Consider the following 10,205-nt stretch of genomic DNA (forward strand, 5'->3'; position numbering starts at 1 on the left):
ATTGAGAGATCCGGCCATCCGTGCCGTGGGGAGATTCGGCCATCCGTGCCATCGAAAGATTCGGCCAATCGTCCCGTCGAAAGATTTGGTCATCAGTGATCCGGCCATCCGTGCCGTGGAGAGATTTGGCCATCCGTGCCATCGAAAGATTCGGCCACCCGTGCCGTCGAAAGATTTGGTCATCAGTGCCATTGAGAGATCCGGCCATCCGTGCCGTGGAGAGATTCGGCCATCCGTGCCATCGAAGATTCGGCCATCCGTGCCATCGAAAGATTCGGCCACCCATGCCGTCGAAATATTCGGCCAACCGTGCCGTCGAAAGATTTGGTCATCAGCGCCATTGAGGGATCCGGCCATCCGTGCCGTGGAGAGATTCGGCCATCCGTGCCGTCTGGATAAATCTCGGAACTCTGGAGGAATTGGGTCATCAGCTCCGTCAGGAGAACAATAAGTGCCTTGAAGTAGAGTAGTGTGTAAACAGCAGTTTCACCCAGTGACTTTTGCGACAGTGATAGTTATTGTTGGATCATCAGATCATCTCGTTAGGTTCTAAGTCTCTCCGAAGTCCGAAGGGGTAAGTGCCATGATTAAGGCAAAAATTTTTTTTTGAGGCACAGTATTGTTTAAAATGTACCGCAGTTGATTTTATTTATTTGTGGTAGATTGTATATTTTGATTATTCTTGAAAAATAGCTGAATTACTTTTATTTTGAAGTTAGTTTGTATAACTAATATTATCAGCTATGGCATTCCTTGCAAAAGCTAGAAAAGAAGATTTGAGGTTGTTAGCGGAAGAGTTGGGGGAGAATGTGAATGATAGGATGAGAATTTTGGATCTAAAAAGACTGATTATGAATTCAGCAGATTTTGAAGAAGAGTTTGTTAAGGGGCAATTTTTTACTATCGTCGAAGAGCGAGAGGCTAGGGAGGAATCAGCTAAGAGAAAACTTCAGGAAGAAGTAGAAGAGAAACAGAAAAAAGAAGAATTTGCGAGAAAACAAATGGAGGAAGAGGCAGAAGAAAAAAGAAAAAGGGAAGAACGGGAGTTTGAATTAGAGAAACTACGCTTAGAAGCAGCAATAAAAAACGAGGGTCGAGGTTGTTTGGATTTCGATATAAGAAGCGGTGGGGGAAGTTATGAGCTGACAAAGCTTGTCCCCAAGTTCGATGAAAAGGAAATGGATATCGCGTTGTTTCTTGCTTTATTTGAAAGGCAAGCCAAAAGAGTGGGGGTAGAAAAAAAAAGGTGGGTATCAGCCATGTTGGCTCTTTTACCACCCGACGTGGTACAACTTATAGCAAAGGAATCCGAAGAAAATTTTGATAACTTTGAACACATCAAAATGGTTCTCCTAAACAGGTTCAAAATGACCCCAGAAAATTTTCGATTAAAATTTGTCAAACATCAGAGAAATTCAGCCAAGCCGTGGCGGAATTTCGTTTTTGAACTTTCTAAATATTTTGATGAGTGGGTGGAAGGTTTGCAAGTGACTGATTTTGAAGGGCTAAAAAAATTGATGGTCACAGATCAAATAAAAAGGCGCGTTCCACCGGAAATAAGAGAGCATTATATTGATGAGTGGGCGAAAATTATCACTCCCTATGATTTGGCCGAAAAATTGGATGCTTACGAGAATGTTAGAGAAGGGTCGAAAAACCCTCAGGACAAAAAGTATAGCTATAATAGATGGCAATATGCGGAAAAAAAGTTCTCTAATAAATCTGCCCACTACGAGAAAAAAGATCTACAAAAACAAGAACATAGAGAATTTGAGAAACGTAGGTCCCTTAAATGCTATCAATGTGGTTCGCCATCGCATTTACGTCCGAACTGCCCGAAATTGAAGCGAACATCAGAGGGTACAGTTAATTATGTTAATGATGGGTCAAGAGATCTTTTAGACCCATATACAACCCTTGGTAGAGTAAATGGCATTCCTATGAAAATTTTGAGGGATTCGGGGGCCACAATAGATATAGTTTGTGAGAAGCTTATCACTCCTGATATGTTGACAGGTGAAAACATATGGCTTAAAACACCGTTAGATCCTGATCCCAAGTGCCTACCCTTGGCACATGTTGAATTATGCGGTAGTTTTGGAAAAATATGTACCAAAGCAGCAGTCATTAGAAACGAATTAGATCAAGGGCGGTATCTCTTAGGAAACCGTACGGCGGAATTATTGGAAGGGTGTAAGAAGCCTTGTCTTTTGTCCCCAGAGGCGTTGAATGCCGTAGAAACAAGGGCTCAAACGAAAGCAAAGTTTAATAAGGGGATCATCCCAGAAGAGAAAAATGTTGAAGTTCTCGGGGAGAGTTGTTTAGGCGCGCAAGAAAATGAAGAGGCACGTGATGATCGTCTGTTATCAGATATTATTGTTGACGAAAGTGATAATCTTCAATTGCCAGAAATCAGTGAAGGGGCTGAGGAATTGTCTTTGTTGAAGGTTAGTTCTAAGAAACTGTCTAAAATGCAGCAGGACTGTCAATCCTTAAGGGAATTAATGGCATTAGCCCAAAAGCCTGTAAATCCTACTGCGAAGAAGACATATGTTCTTGAAAACAATCTGTTGTTTAAGATGCATGAGGACCACCTCGGAAACATAACAAAACTACTACTAGTACCGATGGAACTCAGAAATAGTGTTAAGGCACTTTGCCATGAAAGCACTTCGGCTCATGTAGGAGTTACAAAATCAAAAGATAAGCTTTTGAGATATTTCTTTTGGCCTGGGTGTTATAAAGATATGGAGGAATATGTGCGTACTTGTGACCAATGTCAAAGAGCGGGAAAACCTAACGAAAAGAAGAAGGCACCTCTCAAATTGGTTCCCATTATTCAGGAAGTATTTTCAAAAATTAACATAGATGCTTGTGGACCTCTTCCAGAGACCCCAACTGGGAAACGGTACATCATTACAGCCATGTGTCTATCTTCTAAATACCCAGAAGCTATACCGGTCGTTGATATTAAATCAGTGAGTGTGGTCAATGCACTACTCGAGATATTTAGCAGGACAGGTTTCCCGAAAGAAGTACAGTGTGATCAAGGGACGTCGTTTACGAGTGCTCTCACTTCGGAATTCTTTCAGAGATTTGGGGTTAAGGTGAGTCACAGCTCCGTGTATCACCCACAGTCCAACCCTGTGGAACGGTTTCACAGAACCATTAAACGTTTGTTGCGGTGTCTGTGTGAAGAATCTGGGCCCGATTGGGAAAAACACCTTCCGCTAGCATTGTTAGCGTTACGTACAGTTACACACGAAAGTACAGGGTTCACTCCTTCAGAACTAGTGCACGGGAAGAATCTAAGAATTCCAGAAACATTAGTGTATGAACAGTGGACACAGTCAGGGGATGAGAAAAGTCCTGTTACAGAATATGTTCTTAAACTCATAAATAGGATGAAAAGGTGTCAGGACTTGGCAGTTAGCAAAATGGAAGAATTACAGATAACTAGAAAAAAATGGTATGATAAAAATTCTGTGAAAAGGGAATTTAAGCAAGGTGACGAAGTACTAATTTTTGCAATTTCTAAACCGAATAAGGTAGCAGTTCAGTGGACTGGTCCCGGTGTAATTCAAAACAGACTGTCCGAGACGAATTACATTGTTAAGCTTCCGGATAGAAAAGAACAAATATATCATGTAAATATGCTAAAACCGTATTACAAAAGACCCGAGAGCATTAATTTCCTGGATTGCGTAGGAAATGATGGGTACACGGACAATGATATAGATTTTCCCCATTTGGATACCAATCCAAATATTTTCAATTTTGAAGACATTGTCCAGAAAAGCAACTTGCTTGAACGTATAGATCCCCAAAGAATTGAACAATTTCATAAACTGTTGAATAAATATTCTGAGATATTTTCTAACGAGCCAGGAATGACCCATCTGGTTGAACATGATATCACGTTGATAAATGATAAGCCCGTCAGAGCTAGGCCGTATAAGATTTCTCAACGACAGAATGGTATTTTAAAAACTGAAATTCAACGAATGTTAGATTTGAAAATAATTGAAGTAGGGGAATCAGATTATACCTCACCAATGATCTTAGTTGAAGCACCACATAAGGATCCCAGACCTTGTATTGATTATCGCCGGTTAAATGAGGTGATACGCACCGAATTTTTTCCATTGCCAAATATCGAAGAAAGGCTTGAATTAGTTTCATCAGCAAAATTTATTACCTTGTTAGATTTATCCAAAGGATACTGGCAGATTCCATTGAGTCCCACAGCTCAAAGATTTGCCGCTTTTGTTACCAGTTTCGGAACGTACAGGCCACTACGCATGCCATTTGGTCTGAAAAATGCTCCATATTTCTTTAGTAAACTTATGGCAGAATTACTAAGAGAGTATGAAAATTTCGCTGTACCATACCTCGATGATATAACTATATTTTCTGAGTCATGGGAGACACACCTGAAACATGTCGAATTAGTGTTAGAACGCTTGAAGGGAGCTAAATTAACACTAAAACCATCAAAATGTCGTTTCGCCCAAGATCATGTCAAATATTTGGGTCATATAGTTGGGCAGGGGTATAGGAAACCATGTGAAGCGAAAATAGAGGCCATTGAAAAGTTTCCTACTCCAGAAACCAAAACTGAAATCAGAGCGTTTTTAGGATTGGTAGGGTATTATAGTCATTACATTCCTATGTTTTCGGTATTGGCTGCACCGTTATCAGAAGCTTTAAAAGGGAAAGAAAAGAAAGGAGAAATCATCTGGACTTCTGAGTGTAATGCGAGTTTCACTTGTTTGAAAAACAAGTTAATTAATCAACCAGTGCTATATGCACCAGATTTCTCTAAGCAATTTATTGTGCAGACTGATGCGTCAAATATGGGAATGGGTGTAATTTTAGCTCAAGAGGATATTGCAGGAGAAGAACATCCTATACTTTTTCTCAGCAAAAAGTTTTCTCAGGCAGAAAGAAACTACACTACTACTGAGAAGGAATGTCTGAGCATTGTTTTTGCTGTTAAACGTTTACACTATTATCTAGATGGTCAAAAATTCTTGATTGTCACTGATCATAATCCTCTCGTGTGGTTACAGAAGAATTGTAGCACAAACCAGCGTCTGATGCGTTGGGCATTGTCACTCCAACAATATGACTTTCAGATACAGCACAGACCTGGTCGCAAAAATAGGAATGCTGATGTGCTAAGTCGTAATATTCCCGAATGACCTGCAATTTGTTGAATGTTTCGAAAATTTTATGTATGAATGCTTTAATTTTTCTTGTTATTTTTTGTGTTATATTATTCCATCATAATTGCAGAGTTTAATGAAGAATTGTGGTTTTTTTTGTGTGTTGTTCAAAAATTATTTTGAATTCGGTTATATATAAACCCAGAAAATTCTACGGATCATATAATTTTTTTTTATTTTTCAAATTTATTTTTCTGTGATTTAATTGCAATGTATCGCGAACAATGTTTTTTTTTTTTTTTTTTTAATTTTTTTTGTGCCTCAATTTGCCTGACATGGTACTTCAGTGGTAATATATCCCTATATAAGTGTTAATATAATTTTATTGCAATCTTCTTATAAGCTTATTTGTGGTTAATTTAGATTGTGAATTTCCATTGTGAAAATCCCAATGGAAATTTCTTTAAGGGGGGGAGGAAGCTGTGACGTCCATCGAATCCTACCCCTTGAACTTATGTGGACTGCCCCGGCGGGTGCAGACAAAACATCTGCCGGTTGTAAACACCTGCTCCTGTAGAGTAGTACGCCGTCGTCTAACGAGAGATAAGAACTTGGAGAGAGAGAGACGAACCGAGATAGTGAATGGATGTGCGACCAACGTGGTCGACACTAAAGTATTTTAACTAAAATGTAGAATGTACATATATTGTTATTTAAAATTAAAAATCATTTAATCAAGAATAATGATTTGTTATCTCATCGGCAAAAATGAGTTCACCACTACGCTACACCCTAGACAAGTTTACATGGGGACCAATTTAAAACATCTACTATTCCTTTATAACGAAATTTCGTTACAGTGAAGTGATCTCTCCGGTCTCTTGGAGTGCGTTATAGTGGAATATCGGACTGTATTCAATCGTGAATTATGGGATTTGTGCTTGCGGGGGGGGGGGGGTGCGGAGCATACGATAGCAACATATATCAACTGAACAACACGCATAATGGAATAAGATTCTAAATAATAAATAATTGGTAAGACCCAAACTCGGGTCGCAAGGGCTTCCGAAATGGGTCGTTCAAATCTACTAACGGCGAAGGACCCTTTGAGCTGCGGATCCCGCACCTTTCTGATTCGCAGGAGATTCACAGAAGGGTCGTACGAATCTACTTACGGGCAAGGGTTTTTGAGCTATGGGTCGTGACCCAAACTTGAATCACAGGGGCTTTTCCGAGATGGGTCATACAAATTCACTTACAGCCAAGGATTCATGAGTTATGGGTTATATTATCCCCCTGTGGGTGATGGAATGGTACGGAGGGGGCGATAGAAGCTACGGGTATAACATAGGATCCTATGGGTTCAATTGAGTTGATTAAGGTCAGTTGAGGCCCCGGGCGCAGCAGGAAATATTAAAAAAGGGGGGGGGGAAATACAAAACTACATGTTTAACATATTTTTCAATAAATAGAAAATACTTATACAAATACAAATACAACGCCACAACAGGCAAATTGCCCAAAGAGGTGGCGGACTTAAGAATATCATGAATCCCCGAGCCATTTTTTTGAGGCCCTACCTGCTACTGCTACACCACAAATGCACCCCCCCCCCGCGGAACCCCCCAACGAATCAGTACATGCGGGAATGTGCGTGTACGTGTAGTGCAACCTGACGTAAAGTTTGTTTATGTGTAATGTTTGTTATGTGTAGTGCTGCCATCTGCCACCAGTTTTTCTAACTATGAGTGAAGTGTTATGATTGAATGATTTATCGTTGTAGGACTGTTGCTCTCTGTGGCGAGACTTTTTAACGGGGAGATCGGCTCGCATTTGCGCCTTGAAGTTGGGAACCACAGAAAACCAACTTCAGCCGACCACCACTGTGGGGTTCGAACACGGATCCTCGCATCGCGAGTCCGTCACTATAACCACTCGACCACCACAGTGGCTATTATTAACATTATTAATAGCATAATAATCACAACATTTTCACATATGAGAAAGTATAATATTGCAATTAATACGTACAATAGGACTAACAATCAAACATTTGAACAAAAAAATATTGTAGGATTTTTTACTTGGAATTAAAATTGCAAATGTGAAGATATTTAAATAAATTTTTTTTCTTGCTTTTCGTTTTTTGCAAACTCATTAACTATCTCATCACAATCAATAATTTCAAGTAAATCACTCTTTATATGTGTAAAAAAATAGCCATATTATTTATTTTTTCCTCTGACTTTGAATTTCTTAGATAATTTTTTACTCTTTTTAGACAAGAAAATGAGCATTTCACCCGATGCGTTTGAAATTGGCACGGCTAACAAAATTTTCAAAATAATTTCCACATTTGGGAAAACGCTATTTTTTAATACATTATTCATTTTTAACTCATCTAAAAAGACTAAAAACTGTTTCAACTCATCTAAAAAGACTAAAAACTGTCCCAACTCTTCTAAAAAGACTAAAAACTGTCCCAACTCATCTAAAAAGACTAAAAACTGTTTCAACTCATCTAAAAAGACTAAAAACTGTTTCAACTCATCTAAAAAGACTAAAAACTGTCAAAACTCATCTAAAAAGATTAAAAACAGTTTCAACTCATCTAAAAAGACTAAAAACTGTCCCAACTCATCTAAAAAGATTAAAAACTGTTCCAACTCATCTAAAAAGACTGAAAACTATCCCAACTCATCTAAAAAGATTAAAAACCGTTCCAACTCATCTAAAAAGACTAAAAACAGTTTCAGCTCATCTAAAAAGACTAAAAACTGTCCCAACTCATCTAAAAAGATTAAAAACTGTCCCAACTCATCTAAAAAGACTAAAAACTATCCCAACTCATCTAAAAAAGATTAAAAAATGTTTCAACTCATCTAAAAAGACTAAAAATTGTCCCAACTCATCTAAAAAGATTAAAAACAGTTTGAACTCATCTAAAAAGATTAAAAACTGTTCAAACTCATCTTTAAAATTATTGAATCAATGTCATATTTACACACATTTTTCTATTAAATTATTAACGCATTTTATTTTCTTTTGTTCTACACACAATATAAACGCGTAAAAAAATTACTTATAACACATTTTCATAGATTTTTCCGCGTCTGTTCAGTTCTGCTATTAAATGATCGCCGCTGTGGTGGTCGAGTGGTTATAGTGACGGACTCGCGATGCGAGGATCCGGGTTCGAACCCCCACAGTGGTGGTCGGCTGAAGTTGGTTTTCTGTGGTTCCCAACTTCAAGGCGCAAATGCGAACCGATCTCCCCGTTAAAAAGTCTCGCCACAGAGAGCAACAGGACTACAACGTTACAAATATTCAATCGTTACGCTTCACTCACAATTTGAAGTATAGATGGCAGCACTGAAATATCAAACACTACACTAGCTACACACTCAGACTGTTAGGTGCACTCACACTTTGTTCCAGACTCTGCCACGAAGCCGGGCTGGAAGAGATCTCGGCAACGGGATAAGTCCGGTGGCAGAGACCCTGGCGTTCATTCATTCATTGCTATTAAATGATCACATATTACGTAGAGTATATTTTGCAAGAAACATTCCTTTGGATTTTCTGTGCATGTCCGCTTGCGATCATCTTAACGAACAATAAGGGGCTCAACATGATAAACATGTTGGAGTAAATCGGGAAGCTCTATCCATATTTAGAATAAGACAACCATAATATTCTTTATGGGCATTGTATAATATTTTATCATGTATATATATATTGTTTATAATTTGTTGTTAATTGCATTTTTAATTGGCTAGCTGTATTTTTGAAATATATGACATCCATATTTTTATGGGCATCTTTTTCTCAGCCACCTCGTTGGGCATTTTGCCTGTTGTGGCCTTGTATTTGTATTTGTATTCAAATGAACAAAAAGGAAGCTGTGGTTATCAAACGTTCGAGAACCACTTGATATTGTATAGATGAAATTATGTATTGCTTACCTAGTTGCTTCAAATAGAAGCAGGGATCTCCTCAGCACTTTTGAGGACTTGCCTTGGTAACTTGATGAGCTACAAGAGGGCACTAGCCACTGTAAATCTTATAACAACACTATCCCATATCTGCCGGCCTCAGTCCGTCCTGGGCTGTTTTAAGAACATCATAGGCCCCCGGGTCAAGTGATTTCAGTGAGGCCCTCCCTACCTGACAAATTCTCAAGAATTCAACTGCTTCTCATTTTACTGAGGCGCGTCTTCTCTTGAGGCTCCCGGGCCCATGTCCTAAGACGGCACTGCCTCAGTCACAAAACAAGCTGACAAGTTTTCCCCAAAACATTCTGGTTAGGCGACTGAAACATATATAAAAAAGTCACTGTATCCCTATCAATACAGAATTTCATTTATTGTTAAAACACACTTTTACTCCCAAGCAAAAAAAGAGACACTGTCTGGACACAATCAAAAAAGGGAGAGGATGTAAACTATACAAAAACACCAGCCATAGGTACCCAAGGCCGTACAAACTGCTGGACACCTTACAGATCAGGGGTTTCTCAACCACCGGGCTCTGACATCAGTCAAACTGAACCGTCAGTGGTTCATTGTCCCATTTTTACGCATTTATTTCTCATTAATCGTATGTATGGCCGGGCCCTTCACTCACGAAAATGAAATCGACCGGCCCGCGGGCTTTCAAAGGTCGAGAACCACTGCTCTAGGAGATAGTGTCAAAATGCGGGGCTCGCTTAAAAAGTCTCGCCACAGAGAGCAACAGGCCTACAACGATTAATCATTCAATCATTACACTTCACTCGTATTTAGAAAAACTGGTGGCAGATGGCAACACTACACATAACAAGCATTACACAGAAACAAACTTTACGTCAGGTTTCACTACACGTACACACACATTCCCGCATGTACCAATTCGTTAGAGATTCCGCAGGGGAATATGAACGAGGTACATGTGTGGTTTAGTAATGCGGGGCTCGTCGTGACCGCACCTCTCGCACAACCCCCCTAAAGGTGGATCTACTATGTTCTAGGAAAATCTACGGCAGTGTTTCTCAACCGC

At 39.3% G+C, this 10,205-nt stretch overlaps 1 protein-coding gene across 1 annotated transcript; it reads left to right on the forward strand.

The window, feature by feature from the left end:
• The first annotated feature begins 743 nt into the window (after positions 1–743).
• LOC149065038 (uncharacterized) lies at positions 744–5,204 on the forward strand. The gene is made up of 2 exons (XM_089254274.1): positions 744–3,978; positions 4,207–5,204. The coding sequence occupies exons 1-2, from the start codon at positions 744–746 to the stop codon at positions 5,202–5,204; spliced, it is 4,233 nt and encodes a 1,410-aa protein (XP_089110400.1).
• The last annotated feature ends 5,001 nt before the right edge of the window (positions 5,205–10,205 follow it).

The sequence above is a fragment of the Pholcus phalangioides genome, unplaced genomic scaffold (genome assembly GCF_987345545.1).
Source record: "Pholcus phalangioides strain wild (caught in Gottingen) unplaced genomic scaffold, Ppha-v1.0 ptg000041l_1, whole genome shotgun sequence".
NCBI lineage: Eukaryota > Metazoa > Arthropoda > Arachnida > Araneae > Pholcidae > Pholcus > Pholcus phalangioides.

What these genes read in the sequence shown, in the direction of transcription:
- LOC149065038 (XM_089254274.1), top strand. Translation starts at nt 744, where the DNA reads ATGGCATTCCTTGCAAAAGCTAGAAAAGAAGATTTGAGGTTGTTAGCG. An exon ending in GATTTCTCAACGACAGAATG is followed by an intron (nt 3,979 to 4,206) that starts GTATTTTAAAAA and finishes TTACCTTGTTAG; the next exon opens with ATTTATCCAAAGGATACTGG.